This window comes from Esox lucius, chromosome 4 (genome assembly GCF_011004845.1).
Source record: "Esox lucius isolate fEsoLuc1 chromosome 4, fEsoLuc1.pri, whole genome shotgun sequence".
Lineage (NCBI taxonomy): Eukaryota > Metazoa > Chordata > Actinopteri > Esociformes > Esocidae > Esox > Esox lucius.
This window is the reverse complement of record NC_047572.1, coordinates 4,119,676-4,142,017: the sequence shown is the minus strand read 5'-3', so window position 1 is coordinate 4,142,017 and position 22,342 is coordinate 4,119,676. Positions and strand designations below refer to the sequence as shown.

The 22,342-nt window shown below is 39.3% G+C and overlaps 1 protein-coding gene across 1 annotated transcript; it reads left to right on the top strand.

Moving 5' to 3' along the window:
- Positions 1 to 331: 331 nt before the first annotated feature.
- Positions 332 to 15,398, top strand: grxcr1a (glutaredoxin and cysteine rich domain containing 1 a). Its single transcript, XM_010866936.3, has 4 exons — positions 332 to 823; positions 4,147 to 4,386; positions 4,913 to 4,978; positions 15,009 to 15,398. Exons 1-4 carry the CDS (start codon positions 407 to 409, stop codon positions 15,186 to 15,188), a joined length of 903 nt encoding a protein of 300 aa, XP_010865238.2. The 5' UTR covers positions 332 to 406; the 3' UTR covers positions 15,189 to 15,398.
- The last annotated feature ends 6,944 nt before the right edge of the window (positions 15,399 to 22,342 follow it).

Below are 22,342 nucleotides of genomic sequence, written 5' to 3'. Positions count from 1 at the left end.
CCTCAGATATTTGACCATGCATTTCCCTAGAGATCTACTATATTTAAAAGAGGAAAAGGAAAAATAATGTTGTCCAAAACGGTCTTGTCACAACTTTGGGTAAAATTATTCAAAGTGTGGTGAATTATTCAGTAGGGGCTATCAATTTACTTTTAGTCGCTTTCCTAAGTTACCATGGTATCAATGCATGCATTATTTACAAGTCCTGGACTGTAACTCCTACGACGAAGCAGCTTAGGACTGTCTGTCTTTTTTAGAAGTCTTCCAACTGTGAGGATTACTCATTAGTAATCCATGAGGAAAAAATAGTTTTCTAGCCTAGGCTGTTATGTTGAGCTTCCAATAAGAGAAGAGAGTAACTGCAAAGCTGCCTCCTAGACCATGTAATTTACTACTGCATTTTCCAATGGAGAGGACAATATTGACACCGCTGGATGAGGAGAAGCCTCAGAAGCGGGTGAGGTTCCGCGTGGCTTCGGGCAACAGTGGACGGGTGTTAAAAGAGATTTTTAAAGATGAGGGGCCATCTGACTCATTGGATTCAGACTGTACGAGCAGTTCCGATGCAGATCGTGCAAGTACACCTTCCACTAATGGAGATGCTACTGGACACGGTTTTCTCTATGGGTTTTTGGGCTCCGAGCTGGATGACAGCGAGAGCGAGCGGGATGATCTGCTCATGTATGCTGGCTCCTCAAAGGACAGAGCACCGATAAGCCACAAGCATATCAACATCCTGAGCAAAAATGGGACTGTGAGAGGGGTCAAGCACAAAGTCAGTGCTGGTCAGGCCTTATTTGAAAACCTTCCCAATGCATGTGGGGTAAGTGATCTAGCTGAAATGATGATGATTTTGTCTTTGAGTATCATGGTCTAATTCACACTCCTAAGATCAATGACTAATTGCTGACACAAAAAAGACACATTTGAAAAGTAACAAACTGTAATAGAAATAAATGTCTACAGTTGACAGATGTTTTGTTATTTAATACATTTCTTATTTAGAAAGGTGGAGGCCCTAACCGTGGTCGCTATTCTGACTCTAACCCCTTATCTTAAATCCCATTTGCTAACCTAACCATAAAGGGGTGGAGGCAGCCTGTCCACAACACATTAACCTAACATTGCTACTTTACTCAAAAACATTCAACATATTTTTTCTCTAAACAAGTAAATTATTTAGCTTACATTTTTAGTTTTCTGTATGAATTAACAGGCAGAGGTACCTTTTCAGTATTTTCAGTGTTCACGTTTGTTCACCAGTATTCACTGCAATATTGCAAAATAAAGTTCAAAAGCTTTTTTAAACCTACTAATGGTACACAATGATTATGAAAAAGTACAGCTGAGACTGAAACTGTATTAATATGGACAACATAAGGTTGTTAATAATACAAACCCGATCCAAAAAAAGTTGGGACACTGTACAATTGTGAATAAAAACAGAATGCAATGATGTGGAAGTTTCAAATTTCAATATTTTATTCAGAATACAACATACATGACATATCAAATGTTTAAACTGAGAATATTTATCATTTTAAGGGGAAAATAAGTTGATTTTAAATTTCATGGCATCAACACATCCCATACCATCAGAGATGCAGGCTTCTGAACTGAGCGCTGATACCAACTTGGGTTGTCCTTGTCCTCTTTAGTCTGGATGACATGGCGTCCCAGTTTTCCAAAATGAACTTCAAATTTTGATTCGTCTGACCACAGAACACTTTTCCACTTTGCCACAGTACATTTTAAATGATCCTTGGCCCAGAGAAAACGCCTGCGCTTCAGGATCCTGTTTAGATACGGCTTCTTTTTTGACCTATAGAGTTTTAGCCGGCATGGCGAATGGCACGGTGGATTGTGTTGCCCAACGTTTTCTGGAAGTATTCCTTAGTCCATGTTGTGATTTCCATTACAGTATCATTCCTGTATGTGATGCAGTGCCGTCTGAGGGCCCGAATATCACGGGCACCCAGTATGATTTTCCAGCCTTGACCCTTACGCACAGAGATTGTTCCAGATTCTCTGAATCTTTGGATGATATTATGCACTGTAGATGATGATAACTTCAAACTCTTTGCAATTTTTCTCTGAGAAACTCCTTTCTGATATTGCTCCACAATTTTTCGCTGCAGCATTGGGGGAATTGGTGATCCTCTGCCCATCTTGACTTCTGAGAGACACTGCCACTCTGAGAGGCTCTTTTTATACCCAATCATGTTGTCAATTGATATAATAAGTAGCAAATTGGTCCTCCAGCTGTTCCTTATCTGTACATTTAACTTTTCCGGCCTCTTATTGCTACCTGTCCCAACTTTTTTGGAATTTGTAGCTCACATGAAATCCAAAATGAGCCAATATTTGGCATGACATTACAAAATGTCTCACTTTCAACATTCGATATGTTATCTATATTATATTGTGAATTAAATATAAGTTTATGATTTTATGATTTGTAAATTATTCCATTCCTTTTTTACTCACAATTTGTACAGTGTCCCAACTTTTTTGGAATTGGGTAAAAATCTGTTACTTGTCAATACGTAAGAAGCCCCCTTCTTCCACAGTGCTGGCTGATGTCTGATTACATCACTCTCCGGCCATGGACAAATTAAAAGAAATGAGGACAAGAGAATCGAATAATCAATTCTGTGAACTGTACTTTCTAGACATTTCTGGGTAAAGGAGCCTACTGGGCGAGGCTGGTCATACTTGAGGTCATAAAAAAATAAAAAGAATCCCATGACCATACCTCCACTGCCCCAATACTTTTTTATATGCCATATGCAAGCACTATTTTATTTAGCACCCCTTGATAGTTGATGTATCTTTAGATTACCAATTTTCTCTAATTTCTTTGGCTGTTTCTGTCACGTGAAACATGTTCGGTGTGCTTTTAGAAACCAGATTAATTTTGAAACATTTGCATTAACCTCAAAGCAGTGTATGCATTGCTGTGCTTACACTGCATACACTTTACAAAAGAAAAGGTTAGTCTTATCTTTTTCTTTTTTTTTTTAAACTGACCCAAATAAAATGTACCCCATTGTTTGAAATGTCAATTTTGCCCTAAGCATTTTTAAATACCTTTTTAGTACAGTATGGGAACTATATTAAAGTATGTATGCACCCATAGAGCTCCATGTGGTGGTAATAGCGAAAAGCTCAGACGAGTAGATAGTGCCAACAGGCGTAGAGAGGAATCACCTGTGTCCCTTAGGAGTGTAGTTATACACTATAAAACACTGCCAGATATGTTGAACGGTACACAGCAAAAGCTATAGTGTTATACAGACTGGTGAGTACAATTACAGTAGCTGCTTGGTAGAGGGAGTGACAGCCTTGTTGATCCAAAAACGTAAGGGTCGTAACGTCACAAATCTGGACCGGCTATTATGAAACAAAAAGTCTGGTTTTAAAATGTAAATAAGAATGAAAAATAGCAGAATGACAACAAACATAAAATCAGCTCTTGTAAGATATACTTAAATGTTGCTTAACTGAATCTTGGTTGACTAATATAGAAGTAATTATTACAAAGAGCAAACGACAAAACTACAGGACCTACTTTTTTAAAGGTACAGGTCAGGAGAGGATATCAAATAATTTAATAAATCCACCAAGGAGTGGCTTGCAAAAATATCAATCCATGTCCTGGAATGATCCAGTCAGGACCTGAACTCAATCCTAAACATAATCTGTGGACTTGCCTAAAGTGGGCTGTGCACAGGAGATCCTTTGTCAATTTCACTGAGCTTGAAGTCTTCTGTGAAGAACAGTGGGATAAAATGGCATATTACCAGTGTGCTTGGTTGATAGAGATCTATCCAAACAGACCTACTGCTGTAAATCAGTGAATAGATCATTTGTAGGGTACACACCCTTATGCAACCAATACATTGAATGTTTTTTTGGGGGGTGTATCCATTTGTAGTCAAAATAATTTGGTTAACCAAAAGATTGTTTATTAGATGTTATTAAAGTTACAAATAAAAGTTTGGGTTGAGGCTTTCAGACTCTACACAACAAAATAAGAATATTCAATAAAGTTGTGGACAGTATTTATATTTACTGTGTTATATATACTATGTACAAATGATAAATACAGTATCTTGTTTTCTTTTTGTATGTTTTCCTTACTAGGCGAGGTTGACACTGGAGTTTGGGCGAATAGTAATCTACACAACAAGCTTTCGAGTAGTAAGGACTACGTTTGAGCGGTGTGAGCTGGTCCGGAAGATCTTTTCAAACCACAGGGTCAAGTTCCTGGAAAAGAACATAGCCCTGGACTGCGAGTATGGGAAAGACCTTGAGGAACGATGCAAGCGCGTTTGCGAATCTCCTTCATTACCAGTCGTGTTCATCGACGGACACTACCTCGGGGTCAGCGATTTCGCTTGGTCATACAGTTGATAAAAAATTGTTGGGGTCTGTAGTTAAGAACCACCGCAAACTACCCTGCTGTTAAAACTGCATAGACAAGCTAAACTGGTTAAGCTATTGACCAGCTGGAGCTTGAATAATCTTATGCTGGTTTATCGATTAATCAGCTCAAGGTGGATTTTGGGCACTTTCGAACTAGTAAGGCTGGTATACCAGAATCAGTATTGTCAGCAAACATCAAAACAGCATAGCATAGCTTGGATCAGCAACTGACCAGCATTGTTCATTTCAAAGAAACGAACTTAGGCCATAAAGAAACAATTTAGTCTAAGGTGTTTTTTCAACAGGGTAGGGGTTGGTATCTGTGTGGCTTTTCATTTTTATACCACACTGAATACATTTTGAAAACACTAATGCCCAACTTATCTTAAACCTTTAAAAATTATTTTGACTCTAAAACCTATTACAAAATCAACAGTCTAGTAGGTGATATGAAGAAACCTATAACGTGCTAATGACTTTGCAGGGTGCTGAGAAAATATTGGACATGAATGAATCAGGAGAACTTCAGGATCTTCTGGTCAAAATTGAGGTAAACTAATCATCACAGTTACACAACTTATTCCAATAGCTTTTGTAATTTCTAATACTCTCCAAATATGCAATTACGTCATCACAGCATTTTATTGTTTCACAACATTAAATCAAAATGTATTTCTTTAGGGGTTTTTGCCACAGAAAAGTCCATAAAGTCAAAGTGAAAAATAAAATCTACAAATTGCTCTAAATTAATTACAAACACAAAATAGAAAATTATGGATTGCCCATGTACTCACCTCTTTACTCAATACTTGGTAGATGCAACTTTGGCAGCAATTACTGGATAAATCAGTACAAACTTCTGGACACAGTAATTTTTGTCCATTCTTGGTTTTAAGCCACTCTATTGTGGCTTTGGCTATACATTTGGGTCATTGTAAAGTGAAGCATGTTTTCATCCAGGATTTCTCTGTAGTTTGCTGCATCCATTTTGCTATCTTAACAAGATTTCCAGGCTCTAACTCTAAGCATCCCATAGCATGATCCTGCCACCACCTTGCTTTATGGTAAGGATGGTGTTCTCAGGATGATGTGTGGTGTTAGGCTTGCCGAAATGCATATCATCTTCTTCCACTTGGTCTTGGAATCTCCCATATGCCTTCTGGCAAACTCTAGCCAAGATATGTTAATGGTTTTCTTTTTGACACTCTCTCATAAAGCCCACTTTCGGGAAGCACTTTGGCTATTGTTGCAGTAAACACAGTCATGGCTGTCTTAAGATGATTTGATCAGGAGGCCAAGAGAAAGTCAGAATGCAACAGATCTGTTTGACCAATGCAAGTCCACGGTCAGGGATGTTGCTAGGCCTAAAATATTAATCACACACCCCCCCCCCAAATAAATCAATATATCAGTCAGTATATTTTCTCCGTGATATCTTGTTTTTGTCAACAGTTTTTTGTCAACTTCTTACAAATAGTATTTAATTGTATAGAATCGTGTTCATTTGGCAGCATGTTCAGTTGAGCTCGATGCTTTGAACATAACTCGGTCATCAGACGTGAGTTATCTTCTGTAAATAGTTGATAACGTCTCCCTACTGTCGGCTACTCCTATTATTAGCTCTTTTTAGACGTCAGAGAAGTAAATCCTCTCAAATTCAAAATGTAAATTCACTGGAAAGCAATGGTGCGTTTTGCTAATCAATATACCCATTCAGCTAGCCCACCATTTATTATAGAAATATATAAGTTGCAATTCGTGAAATTCGACTTGCACGACAGACCGAACGTCATGTAATATCAAAGTGATGTCTTTTTTTTACAACTAGCTACAACTTTCTAGTAGACACTTCAGAGATGACTACGATCTGTCATAAGTAATATAAATATAAAACAATTATGTTATTCAACATAATAGTAAGGTGGCCAATAATTGGGGACGATGGCTGATAATTCATAGTTTTCAGTCATGTTGCTCTGACAGCCGTAACATTGTTGAAACATGGGAATTCTACACTGGAAATTCTATGGCGCACAAGCCCAAAATTTTCTATTTTATGTTTTACAGCCCATGAGTGTTTAGATCACCTCACAAAACATGAAAAACAAAGGTATGCAAACACACTGCAAGTCTTAGGCACTTGTGACCCATATACAGCACCCGCTGCGTTATTTACATTGCTAAAAACAGCAACATCCCTGCCGGACCTGAACTTTTGGAATGTGTACATTATACAGTATCTCACAATAGTGAGTAGACCCCTCACATTTTAGTAAATATTTGATTATATCTTTTCATGTGACAACACTAAATAAATGACACTTTGCTACAATGTAATGTAATGAGTGTACAGCTTGTATAACAGTGTAAATTTGCTGTCCCCTCTAAATAACACAACACACAGCCATTAATGTCTAAACCGCTGGCAACAAAAGTACACCCCTAAGTGAAAATGTCCAAATTGGGCCCAAAGTGTCGTGTGGCCACCATTATTTTCCAGCACTGCCTTAAAACCCTCTTGGGCATGGAGTTCACCAGAGCTTCACAGGTTGCCACTGGAGTCCTCTTCCACTCCTCCATGACGACAACACAGATCTGGTGGATGTTATAGACCTTGCGGTCTTAGAGGTCGTATTGGTATTCCAACATTATCATATTGGAATACTGCCCTGCAGCCCAGTCTCCGAAGGGAGGGGATCATGCTCTGCTTCAGTATGTCACAGTAAAGTGGCATTCATGGTTCCCTCAATGATCTGTAGCTCCCCAGACCATGACACTCCCACCAGCATGCTTGACTGTAGGCAAGACACACTTTTCTTATACTCCTCACCTGGTTGCCAACACACATGCTTGATACCATCTGAACCAAATAAGTTTATCTTGGTCTCATCAGACCACAGGACATTGTTCCAGTAATGCATGTCCTAAGTCTGCTTGTCTTCAGCAAACTGTTTGCAGGCTTTCATGTGCATCATCTTTAGAAGAGGATTCCTTCTGGGACGACAGCCATGCCAACCAATTTGATGCAGTGTGCGGCGTATGGTCTGAGCACTGACAGGTTGACCCCCCACCCCTTCAACTTCTGCAGCAATGCTGGCAGCACCCAAACATCTATTTCCCAAAGACAACCTCTGGATATGACGCTGAGTACGTGCACTCAACTTCTTTAGTCAACCACGGCGAGGCCTGTTCTGAGTGGAACCTGTCCTGTTGAACCGCTGTATGGTCTTGGCCACCGTGCTGCAGCTCAGTTTCAGGGTCTTGGCAATCTTCTTATAGCCAAGGCCATCTTTATGTAGAGAAACAATAATTTTTGAACACACCTACTCCCTATTCACACCTGAGACCTTGTAACACTAACGAGTCACATGACACTATGGAGGGAAAATGTCTAATTGGGCCCAATTTGGACATTTTCACATAGGGGTGTACTCACTTTTGTTGCCAACGGTTTAGAGATTAATAGCTGTGCGTTGTGTTATATTGAGGAGACAGCAAATTTACACTGTTATACAAGCTGTACACTCACTACTTTACATTGTAGCAAAGTGTCATTTCTTCAGTGTTGACACATGAAAAGATATAATCAAATATTTACAAAAATAGGGGTGTACTCCCTTACACTGCTACCAAAATGAAAGCATACAAAAGTAAAGACAGATATCTGTAGATTCGATCAGGGTGAGTCAATAATGCAATTTTTTGGGAGGTGAAGGAGAATACATTTTTCATTGTCAAAGCAAAGTTAAATGTTGTCAAAGCGAAGTTAAATGTCTTCCCAATGTCAGGTAAAACATTCCTACTGTGACCCACGATTGATAGCCTGGGTTTCTGTGGAGAAGGTTGGATTAGTGCGATTTTCTCCTGTATTAACTTTGTTATTAACTTAGCTAACGTTATATGTTTAACAAGAGAGGTTTCGCTAGCCTCACTAAGATTAGCTAGGCCATTGGAGTTGGTGCAGACAAAAATAGACCATGTCAATCATTAAAATGATTACATGTCGATATGACGACAAATACAATATACAGTTGTGCTCAAAGGTTTGCATCCCTTTGGAGAATTGGTAATATATGTACCATTTGTAAAGGTAATATATGTACCGGCTGTAACCACTGGAGTGTCAACTTGGCCATATGCTTAGGGTCATTGTCATGCTGGAAAGTCCAAGAGGGTCTTTTGTGCAGAAGAATGCAAATTGTCTGCCATATTTTCTAACATTCATCTTGCCATCAGAATTTCACTATATCTGCCAGGGTATGCAAACTTATGAGCACAACTGTACATGCGGATAGCACTGTATATGAGGAACTGCAATGATCTTTCATTTTGAAGTATAACTAGTAACATTTGTGGTTTTATAGACCGAAATAGTCGACACGCCATAATCCCCATAAGATGCTGTACTGGCTAGTTTCCGGTTCGTTTCGCATGACAACAAAATTAATAGGTGCAAAACGGAATGGCAAGAGGGAATCACCAATAACAACGCTGTAACATCTGCCTACTTGAAATGACTTGTGATTAATCATAGGAATTTTCACAGCAAGCAGGATGAAATTACAATATATCGAAGTTAGCTAAATTTAGCATTTTATGTTAGCCTTACGTAGCGATGGGCTTTTTGTAACTGAAAACCAGGGATAGTATTCATAGATAGCTATCTGGCCGGTAGCATATAATTGTTCATCAAACACAGCGTTACCTGTTTTTGACAAACACGTTAGTGTTCTCCCTACATGGCTTTGGACCCATAAAGTCCTGCTATCAGGTTCTTTTTTAGGACATGGCAGAGGAATTTCAGATCGGGTTTTTTTGTTTTTATTGTTTGATGCAACCAACTACACTACAAGTCTTTGGTATTAACAGCATTAATTCATTAATTAATTTAAGCCTGCCGGTTTGTGTTGTGTGTTTATATTTTCCCCCTGTTTGGGGCGTGGAGATGAGAGCATACTCTGGATGATGTATACCGGTCTAACATATGTACAATTCCCTGATGTATACTTCTCTATGTAATTTCTAACCTTAGCTAACGTTGACCAGCGTGATCAATCCGAAATCTGGTGCAATCCTTCCATACTCTTTCTATGCTAGTTATTGCCATTAGGGAGCTAGCAGTGCGTAGTAACAAATACATTGTTTTGTTTTTACTTATAGCAACATTACAGCTTAGTTGTCGGACATTACTGTCAGTCCTCAGACCATAAGCCTTTTTATGGATGAGCATTAAAAGGGCAGAAGACCACTACATTAGTAGAAAGTGCAGCAATAGTGAAGGTTAGAAGTATGTCCTGTGTTGGTGAGTATAAGCTAACAAGATACAAGAAAAAAAAAACGAACCTGATATATTATCAATAAACATATTATCCACGATACTACCTTGGACACCAATTATAATTTCTAATGCTGTCATTATTTACATTCTGAATATAATTATCCCTTTACATATCTATCTTGTTATTGTATGACCAGATCATATTAGAAGTTTGGGATATTGTGTTAAATTTGCCAAGCTCATAAATCTGGCCATGCCGCTGCACTGGCGATTTTTGAGCTGCATAACATTAGATGTAACATGTATCAAAAGAACTCCCTTAGATGAACCTTGACTTCACCACACAGATTACTTTATTCCCAACACACAACATCAGATGTACTTTTGTCAAAAGAACTCCCTTAGATTATCCTTGACTTCACCAAACAGATTACTTTAATCCCGGCACACAACTTCAATACATTATATTACGAACTAGAACTAGACTAGAACAGTACAACAATTCATAAGGATCATGTTCCACCTTCCACAACTGCCATCCTTTTATATTACCCTGTCAATGTTGGCACAACAGAGATTTCCAAACATGGCTACCCTCCCCTGTGCTAATAAGGCATGCAAATGACAAACTATGCACTCTACACTTAATATTGCATAGTCTACACTGCAAACAAGCATAAAGGGGAAACACTACAAACTATCAAATGAGAAACACCAAGTATGGGTACCAAACCCTTTCTTTACTCTATTCCTGCCGACCATTCGAAAGGGTCACTGTTTAGTTGTTGGGATAACGCAGGAAAGTGAACAAACAGACATGGACTGTGAATGGAAAAGTGCCATCAACTTGTAACAATGTGCAGTCTGTGGAGACGTAACACCAATCCGCTATAAACATTATGACCACCTTCCGAATATTGTTTAGGTCTCCCTTTTGCCACCAAAACAGCCCTGACCCATGGACTCCACTAGACCTCTGAAAGTGTGTTGTGGTAAGTTGTGTGTAAGTGCGAGGTGGGGCCTCCATGGATTGGACTTGTTTGCCCAGCACATCCCACAGATGCTCAATTTGATTGAGATCTGGGGAATTTGGAGGCCAAGTCAACACCTTGAACTCGTTGTTGTGTTCCTCAAACCATTATTGCATTGTTTGAAAGAGGCCATTGGCCCACCAGGGCTGCAGTTTTTGGAGGATGCACCGACCCAGTCGCCCAGCCATCACAATTTGGCCCTATGTCAAGTTGCTCTGATCCTTACACTTGCCCATTTTCCTGCTTCTAACACAAACCTTTGAGGATAGAATGTTCATGTGGCTTCCTAATGTATCCCACCCACTGACAGGTGCCATGATAATGAGATTATCAGTGTTATTCACTTCACCTGTCAGTGGTCATAATGTTATGGCTGAATGGTGTCCTATAACCTATGGACTACTATGACTATAACCCTCGGTCCAGAGAACCTACAGAGGAGGCTCTTCAGTGGTTGATGAATTGTCTCTGAGGCAGGTTTATAGGCATGGCAGAATTTCTTGAACATGAGCCAGAACAACTGGTACCCTCCCTGTCTGTATCGGACATTGTTAAAAACCAAGGGAGCCCGGGACCTGCAGGCATCCTGGCTGGCATGGTGATGTCTTTAGAGCAGCATGAGGCTATGGCTAACAACAGTGGGACAGCGCACCAACCCCTTATTGCACCTCATGCAGAGTGGGTTGAAGGCCAGCGATTTAGGATTTGTTTCGAGGCGAAACAAATTACTTCACTGCTAAAAAGGGTCCTTGGCTCACAAGCGCTAGATGGGGTGTAAGTTGGTGAATTGGGGTACAGACAAATGGCTACTGGAAAGGATACCTGCAGTCAGGGCTGAAAGAAAAAACACAAAAAACTACTACTATAGCATACGAACAATTTAATAGAAAATACATCACAATACATCAGTTTTGCAAGCAGTGCTTAACTAAAATATGTTCCCTGTAATGTCTTGTGCCAGCTGTAGTGGTATGCATAATTTCATCAATGTGCTAGTTATCTTTCTGGTTGTAATCCGATTTTTCGACGCCGCGAGTTAACTGGCACACATAGGAAATGATGCACACAAGCATAGCTAATGTTTGCATAACTAAGTTAGTGTACATAACCAAGTTTCCTCAAACTCCAAACATGATAGCACGCTAGGTAACATGTTCATAATTATATACACGGCCTAGTGAAAAACCTAATCCCATACTATACATCTTGTAAATAATAGTTACCAAACGTTTTATGACAAATTATACAAAATGCTGTTTGCAGCTAACACATTTTATAGTACTGTACCTTAACATACGGCTCCAGCGACACATTTCCCTAGAAAAATGATAACAGATAAACTTGTGCTGAGCCAATCAAGTATTAAAATGAGAAACTAAAAAGGCTGATGTGGAGAATTTGTAAAAATATATTTGCTATTTAGATTCTTCGCTGTGGGAAACGTGGATGGTTTTCCAGCTACCAGAGGCTGCACTTGCCGATGACGTCGAATGTTTCATTAACGTCGAACTTCCAAAGTGTAGTTCATTGAGATAGCAATATTAGCGGCTAATTAGCTTTCCGTCGTTTTTGGCTACATTTAGGCAGATATATTGATATGTTTCCTTGTCTTATGTATATTTACTGATTTATCAAACGGCGAGGTGGTGTAATCCTACGCAGATCACAGATCCTATTTTTAACTGGAAAAATGAATGGGGAAAATGCCAAAAGGACCGGAAACTAGCCAGTTTAGAATTTTGCCTCTAGGATTTATGGGATTGTGAGTCTATTACTATATGAATCTATTACTATTCCTATACTTTTTCAGTCAATGGAGGGCAAAAGTAAAGGAGAGATGGTTTTGCCCGCCAATTGGGTGTTCCCATATGCCATGACGTCACATGAAAACTATCCACAGGGGGTCGTATTTTTTTAGCTACGTCACTAACCAACTACCTGAAAATATTAGGCTAATATTTCCCCTGAAATTGATAATTTTTTATCCCAATAAATGATCATTACAGATATGCTAGCTAACATTTTTATGTCACTAATAATGATCATAAACATCAAATGACTAGTCGGTACTCAATGTTTTTCAGTATTGCTGTTGGATATGCCGATAATAGGGGGTTCTACGAGATAAGTTATGTTCAATTCTTCGGTTTCAACGGGAGACAGTTGCAAAACTGTGTATTTCACAGAATCATGTTTGTTTGGGTTTTAAATTAACATATTTCAACATATTCTGTTCAGAGGAAGGGGATCCGGTTATTAAATATTCCTTTTTTTTATTATTAATTTTTGTAATGACTTCATTCCGAGATGAATAGGCTAAGGACTATTTTATTTTTTAAATTATTCAGAGAAATCACATTAATAAACAGAGTACGTATGTAGATGTTCATTTACTATAAACTATATTTGACAAAAGTATTTTGGCTACATAGTACAGACATTTTTGTGCCTTTTGTTGGTCAGAGTATACTTTAATTTCTTTATTTGGATAGTATTTAAGTCAGATGAAGACACACCTCAATCGGAAAGTAGTGATGTGCTTCTCGCCTATGGACAGGTGAACTATGCACACAGATCGGTCACGGCCAAACTACACATTTATTTTGGAATGTCATCAGGTGCTGAACCTACGTAAGCGGGGGCTCCAGTACTCTAACAAACCCTTACGTCCCACAGCTATGTACACAATATATCTTCGGCCATCTCAGCTATGGGAGGCTTTAAATCCTTTTAAGTTGCCATAGGCGTCTTGGTGGTCTCCATGACTAGCGCTCTCCTCATCTAGATACTTTTGAGGACAGCCTGTTCTAGACTGATTCACAGTTTGCTCAAAGAGGATATTCAATGCCTTGGAAAGATCTTACCCTGATTGATGCCTTTGAAGAACCTTATACCGAATTGGCATTGAATTTTCCCTCATCCATGATGTAGTTTTTGTTAGATACTGTACTAACCAACTGTTGGACCTTCCAGAGACAGACATATTACACCTGAAATCATGGGAAACACCTTGATTGCACACTGGTGGACTCCTGATTAATTTTGCAACTAGTAAAGACAATTGGTTGCATCACAAATCATTCAGGTGTCTTAGCAAAAGGGTTGAATATTTATGTAATCAATTATATTATTTTTATGTAGAAAAAATTATATATTTTGAATTTACAGATATTATTGTTTGCTTTCACATTATTTTGTTCTGTGTTGATTAGTGACGTGGCAAAAACTCCTAATCAATTCAATTTGTATTTAATTTGGAAAGATTCAAGGCTGTGAATTCATTTCAGTGCCATTGTATATTTTTCTATACATACATTGGGTTGAACCAACATTTGGGTATTTTTTTTATGTAAACAATAGGTTGTTTCATTGCATATTATTGGTATTGCCTTTAAATTGCAACCATGAAGGTAAATATTATTATCATTAAGTTTGTATAATGTAAAATGTGTTATTACAGGCTTAATAACGCAGAACCCTGACTTAATAACCCAGCCTCATTAACACAGCATCAATAACACATACCCAGCTTCAATCATCCAGAATCCTATGTCAATAATCCAGTACCCATAACCTAGACTTAATATCCCAGCACCTAGTTGTAATAACTCAGTGTTTTTTAGAGAATAAAACTCAATAAATAATACAATTCCTGCCATCCGGCTGTCAGGTAATCTGAACCACCCAGAGATGTTAAGAGTATAGACATCCACGAGGTACAGAAACAGAACAGAAGGATTTACAGTTCTGCTCACCATCCAACCCAGTAATGGTGAATGGAAAGTAAAGTTTAGTCAAATGTGGATTCAATAATACATTAGTGAGTTGACAGAGATTATGCCCAGATGTCAAAACATGGCCATGAATAATGGGAAAAACATTACTGATTCTGCTTCCAACAAATTTGTTTGCATGCCCAGGTCATGGTCAAATCACTTTGCGATGGCCGATTGTGGTGATGTGAATTGAGCCAAGAAACTGACATGGCCATATTGATGTGAAAAGAGATCTGTATTTAACTCTAATCTTTGAGGGAACAGAACAACAGAATACAAAGACAGGTTGGTAAGCTTGGAAGACCAGAAGTCCTGTTAGACACACAAAATTCAGAAAACAGAAGCCATTACCCAGAGCGACTTACGGTAGTGGTTGCGTATTTTGATACTACGATGTGTACAAATCCTCAGAGGTCTTGTATACAGTAGCAAACTATGACAGTTGGATTTGAATTCAGTGACTGTTTGCATATGTGTTTGTATCTTTCCACACAGAGGGTACAGCACCCCCACACATGCCAGACCTGTGGGGGCTTTGCCTTCATCCCATGCCCCATGTGCCATGGTAGCAAGATGTCCATTTTCCGCAACTGCTTCACAGATTCTTTCAAAGCCCTCAAGTGCACCTCGTGCAACGAGAATGGTCTGCAGCCCTGTTCAAGCTGCAGCAAATGATGACACCAAGTGCCTGAGTCCAAACATTCATATCTCCTAGGGTCTTCTCTAGGGTCACACAGTTTATAAGGTCCACATTAAGACAAATGTAAAATAAGAACAAGCCCTGCTGAGAAAGCAAATGTACCTAATTTGGACACTGCACACATTGGAGATTCATTTTTTTTCTCCATGGGAGATTTTCAATAAAATGTTTTTAAGAAAATTTTATTCTGTGACTAAGTCTACATATATTATTTGTGATGCATGTACATGTCATTGATGAATTACATGTTTTAAAATAGAATTTTCATGATGTGAAATGTCCACAATTGCAGGTGCTATCCCATTGACTTCAGATTGAAGTCAAGGGCAAAGGATTCATTCAAACCTGACCTACAAATCTTTACACACTCTTTACACACTTCTAATTTGAAAAACTGAAAGCATAACTGGGGGCTGGGGAGAGGGGAATCTGTGGATTTTTATACAGTATCTAAGACCAAACTGTCAGTTTGTAACTTAACCAACAGAAAAGGGCTACTGAGACTACAGTGCGGGTTTGATTGAATTGTTCCCATGGTCCGATAAATGTATCCTTATGTTTTACACCCATGAATATGTACTTATTTATTGACTTCCTCCTCTTCCCTACATTTTTTCTTCCCTACATGTCTTCTGTTCATTTATGCTTGTATTTATGGTAGTAGTACAGTAAATAGTACAGTGCCATATATAAATATGAATATACACTCACCTAAAGGATTATTAGGAACACCATACTAATACTGTGTTTGACCCCCTTTCGCCTTCAGAACTGCCTTAATTCTACGTGGCATTGATTCAACAAGGTGCTGAAAGCATTCTTTAGAAATGTTGGCCCATATTGATAGGATAGCATCTTGCAGTTGATGGAGATTTGTGGGATGCACATCCAGATGCACATCCAAGCTCCTGTTCCACCACATCCCAAAGATGCTCTATTGGGTTGAGGTCTGGTGACTGTGGGGGCCATTTCAGTAAAGTGAACTCATTGTCATGGCACCTTTAATATAAATGTAATGAGTGATGCGATGACCCTAGTCCAAACAAGCACAGGGTGTCTGCAGGATTTTTGCTTCTCCCTTGTGCTTGATACATGAGTTAAGGAACCCGATCTGGTAGGAACGCTCCTCACCTGTATATTTTTAGGTTTATTGGGTGTTGATTGAAAGGAAAAACCAGCAGACTTCAGATCACTTCAAACCACTCCTCAGGCAGTATGGACAGCTTGCATTCAGGCTCGGTGTCACCACATTATGCCAGTGCACAGAAGGCAACATTTCTGTAGACATTATATTGAGCTAGTCCACATAAAGAAAGTGAAAAAACACTGGAGAACATTAGAAAAATATTCAAAGCCCTGATTGAATAGTATACTTAAATAATATCAATGCCCATAAGGACAACAAGGGAAAGACTCTTATAGTAACCAAAATAAAGAAAGCCATCATAACTTGCACCAGTTTAATATCAAAGGAAATGTGTTCAAATTCACTGGTAATAACAATGTTCACAGACATGAATCGTAATTAGAATGTAGGAATCCAGACTGCTGACTTACCTTAACGTAAAGAAGCCTAATAATATACTAATGTCACCAACAGGGTTATACTAGGATTCCATTAAATATTTAATGTACAGAAAGGACTTTGAATGAAACATCATATTTTACCCTGAGGAAAGCAAAGATAAACCCATTAACAGTTTCATTTTTGAGTTGCTGTGGACATGAAGAAACAACACTGCTTTGGAGTACATTTTATACATGAATATGACCATCCTGTGGCCAATGTTCTAAGCTGCTGACTAGAGTGGTCCAATGGTCAAAGTCACTCACTAGGGAGGTCCAATGGTCAAAGTCACTGACTAGGGAGGTCCAATGGTCAAAGTCACTGACTCCAGTGCATGTATCCTGCTGCAGCATTGGTTTAAATGTGGCCAACTGCTGTTTTTCAGAACACTCTATCTTACCTAGATTCTATCACAAAGCAAAACATGTCTTAAAAATATGTTTTAAAACAAGTTAATAAATAGGAGATGGTTGCAAAGCATAACCCTATTAGGTCAACTGGGAAATAAGTGGTAACACAAATAGCTTTGTATTTCCACTTTTCCAGAGTCTGTTTTGTTTTGATGGATGATGTCATGCTCTGACTGCCATTCCAGAGTGAAAGAAATGCAGGCTGTCATCACTGCGATGAGGAGATCTCCATGCTGTCATAGCCCTGTACAATGCTGCTTGAACATGACTCTACAAGGCAGCACTGTAAAGAGGCTAAAAGCAAAGAGCAAGGAGGGTCACTTTCCTCTTGACACTGGACTTGAAAAGACTCAACACTGAACGAAATGTTACGTTCACTGGCGGGTAATCATTATTTCATATTTGACCTAAACGATACATTTTGGTATTTTGTGCAGCCTAATCCCACGTCTTTACATTCTTAGTCTATTCAGTATTCACAGTCTAGCGTTGAGGAATAATGTGAAGAGATTATTGGAGACGAATAAAACCAAACTGCAAGCCAAATCGCGGGCAATTGCGCCCCCATCCGTAGGCAATGACTTTAGACGGGAAAAAATATGAATACGGTGCGGGAATAAATTAAAATCACAAAATGTATCGTACTGAACATATCATTAGATCAGCATATTCTGTCCACTTTACCCTACCTAGGCTGTTGCTGTCCGCGTTGCTATATGAACGATAGGGAAGCGCATGTGATTATTATAGGCTATACATATTTTTATTATATTAATTATCTCAAGAGAGTGCGGGCGCCGGTGAGTACAATGCTATTTCCCACAGATTTGCTAAATTATACGTAATCATACGGATTTATAGGCGATGCTAATCCCACATTACAAACGCCTTATATAACCTAAGGGAAAAGGGCAACATTTAAGAAAACAACGAGACAGGAAAAAGCGATTAATGAATGGCATGACGAGACAAGAAGACACTGACGCTCGCGCTCTATCAACACCCGGTTAAATGTGTTAGACAACATTTAATTACAAAAAACCTGGAACGTCGCGGGTCCTTTTCAGTATTTTCTTGTTTGCCATGGTGGACAATTAATCGCAGTCGGAAAAGCTTACTTCGTCCTGCAGAGATGCTGTTCGTTATGTTTCTCAATGGTTGTTCAATGCGCAGGCTGGTTGAATATGACTGTTTTTGTTGACGTCACCGGATAGGGTACTGCTTTTCCATATTATGTGCTTTATTCCTAAAACTGCATATGCGGCTAATATTCATCCATCATGAATAAAAATGCGAGCGTAGTTTCTGAACAATAACAATATGCATGCCATGTTTTTCCTGATTATTTTAATTATAATACGCGGATAATTCAAAAACAGCATGATCCATGCCAGTGCTGTAGCTTATGTTGGCTTTATCTTTATTCTTCATATAATGTAAAAAAAATACAAACAGCCAATTGTAGTGTCGAACGTATGTGATAATGCAGAGATACTACAGCATAGTGACGCCAAAATAACCTCATATGATTGCAACACACCATCATGTTGGCAAACAACCATTCAGCCCCATGGACAGTAACCCCCCAAGTTAACATATTTAAAACCCGATTTTGGGTTTGACAAATTTTTATATTTACCTCTTTCTAAAATTGCAACGCTGACTATAGTTTATACATTTTGTGGCTTCCAGTAAAACAAAAAGTACATAGCTCTATGAGGAAACATCAAAATTGCATTTGTAATATTTTGTGACTTCTAATAAATAGAACATGTTTCAAACCATTTTGAAAACGGTATGACTTTGGTGGTTCATCAATTACACTTTGTCAGATACTGCTGGTACCTACAATATTTATTGTTTACTTGAATCAACAAGCAGCAGTTACACTCACCTAAAGGATTATTAGGAACACCATACTAATACTGTGTTTGACCCCCTTTCGCCTTCAGAACTGCCTTAATTCTACGTGGCATTGATTCAACAAGATGCTGAAAGCATTCTTTAGAAATGTTGGCCCATATTGATAGGATAGCATCTTGCAGTTGATGGAGATTTGTGGGATGCACATCCAGGGCACGAAGCTCCTGTTCCACCACATCCCAAAGATGCTCTATTGGGTTGAGATCTGGTGACTGTGGGGGCCATTTCAGTACAGTGAACTCATTGTCATGTTCAAGAAACCTATTTGAAATGATTCGAGCTTTGTGACATGGTGCATTATCCTGCTGGAAGTAGCCATCAGAGGATGGGTACATGGTGGTCATAAAGGGATGGACATGGTCAGAAACAATGCTCAGGTAGGCTGTGGCATTTAAACGATGCCCAATTGGCACTAAGGGGCCTAAGGTGTGCCAAGAAAATATCCCCCACACCATTACACCACCACCAGCAGCCTGCACAGTGGTAACAAGGCATGATGGATCCATGTTCTCATTCTGTTTACGCCAAATTCTGACTCCACCATCTGAATGTCTCAACAGAAATGGAGACTCATCAGACCAGGCAACATTCTTCCAGTCTTCAACTGTCCAATTTTGGTGAGCTCGTGCAAATTGTAGCCTCTTTTTCCTATTTGTAGTGGAGATGAGTGGTACCCGGTGGGGTCTTCTGCTGTTGTAGCCCATCCGCCTCAAGGTTGTGTGTGTTGTGGCTTCACAAATGCTTTGCTGCATACCTCGGTTGTAACAAGTGGTTATTTCAGTCAAAGTTGCTCTTCTATCAGCTTGAATCAGTCGGCCCATTCTCCTCTGACCTCTAGCATCAACAAGGCATTTTCGCCCACAGGACTGCCGCATACTGGATGTTTTTCCCTTTTCACACCATTCTTTGTAAACCCTAGAAATGGTTGTGCGTGAAAATCCCAGTAACTGAGCAGATTGTGAAATACTCAGACCGGCCCGTCTGGCACCAACAACCATGCCACGCTCAAAATTGCTTAAATCCCCTTTCTTTCCCATTCTGACATTCAGTTTGGAGTTCAGGAGATTGTCTTGACCAGGACCACACCCCTAAATGCATTGAAGCAACTGCCATGTGATTGGTTGATTAGATAATTGCATTAATGAGAAATTGAACAGTTGTTCCTAATAATTCTTTAGGTGAGTGTACTTTTCCCAGGGTCAAAACTGAAAAATGTAAATACATTAATAGTGTAATGTAGGCGTATGCTGACACTTCAGCATTTGTAGACATTATTGTTGCATATTTTTTCAGGTACTTATTTAATTGATAGACTGGGTAAGAATGGATATAGTTTTTGCTGAAAAAGCTGTGAGCTGCAATCAAACTAATGCTGCCGCAGTACATATGAACTTGAGACAGTGGCATAGACCACAAGACTACTTTATCTGATTTCTACAGGATTATTCTTTGAACTAAATCTGTGGTACTCGGTATGAAACGTCACTTCTGTACCAACATTTTGTATTGTTCCTGAGCCACAAACCTGTCTTTTGACACTGACATCAATATAAAACTGTGAACAAAGTGGACATTATAACACTTGCATTGAGTAAGAGCTGTTAGAGCCTGGTGTTCACAACAGGCGTGTGCACAGTTGTTCAAAATATGTTTGTACCAGTAATATACACCATTCAGCCATAACATTATGATCACTGACAAGCGAAGTGAATAACACTGATAATCTCATCATCATGGCACCTGTCAGTGGGTGGGATGTTAGGCAGCAAGTGAACATTCTGTCTTCAATGTTAGAAGCAGGAAAAATGGGCAAGCGTAAGGATACGAGCAACTATGACAAGGGCCAAATTGTGATTGCAAGACGACTGGGTCAAAGCATCTCCAAAACTGCAGCCCTTGTGGGGTGTCCCTGGTCTGCAGTGGTCAGAACCAAAAGTGGTCCTAGGAAGGAAAAGTGGTAAACCGGTGACAGGGTCATGGGCGGCCAATGCTCACTGATGCATGTGGAGAGCGAAGGCTTGTCCGTGTGGTCCGATCCAACCGACAAGCTACTCAAATTGCTGAAAAAGTTCATGCTGGTACTGATAGAAAGGTGTCAGAACACACAGTGCATCGCAGTTTGTTGCATATGAGGCTGTGTAGCCGCAGACCAGTCAGGGTGCCCATGCTGACCCTTGTCACTGTCGAAAGCGCCTACAATGGGCATGTGAGCATCAGAACTGGACCACGGAGCAAAGGAAGAAGGTGACCTGGTCTGATGAATCACGTTTCCTTTTACATCTCTTGGATGGCCGGGAGAACACATGGTACCAGGATGCACTATGGGAAGGATGCAAGCCAGTGGAGGTAGTGTGATGCTTTGGGCAATGTTCTGCTGGTAAATCTTGGGTCCTGCCATTCACGTGGATGTTACTTTGACACGCACCACCTACCTAAGCATTATTGAAGACCGTGTGCACCGTTTCATTGGAAATGGGAATTAAAGGATCTGCTAACTAATGTAATGGCTGATCGGTGTATGCCATGTCATGTGCTATCAAAGTTATCAAACTCCACTTCTGAACTTGTTGGAATTGCAGAAGACCAACTCAAAACATTTTGTTGCCAGAGTTGTCTTTTCAACCAAATGATGACACTGTTTACAACTTGGATGAATGTTATTGTGATATGTGAATGCCAAATATAGTCATTACTTGCAATTCATTACAATGCAATATGAAAAACTGTCCTAAAAAGACACTAAAAACCAATTACAATAAAATCTCATACCGGATTATGTCAAAATGACAGAAATCTTAACTGTATTCCCTTAGTAATGTTGCACACACATTAGGCAGTCATGGTCTAAGGACGAATTTCAATGGATATCATGTACAATTAATGTATTTTTACAATGATGGACAAACAAAACAGGTTAATAAATACATTTACATTTATTTAAAGTCCTTCAGCAGTCATTCAATTGTTCAATAACAGGGAAATCGCAATCATTTAACTTTAAAAATATATAGATTTAGGCTATCAACCCCATCCTCTCACAAAACAAAAATACCTCCAGCTCACCTCTTTTAAAAAAGCACAGCAGCCACAATTGGGGTGTGCTTACAAGTTGTGTCCCTGCAACCTGCTACTTTCTGGTACACGGCCAAACGGTCTATTACATCAGTACAGACATGAGCGCAAAATAAAAATAAAAGCAGTCGTTTTTGCACTGGGTCTGATTAGAAGG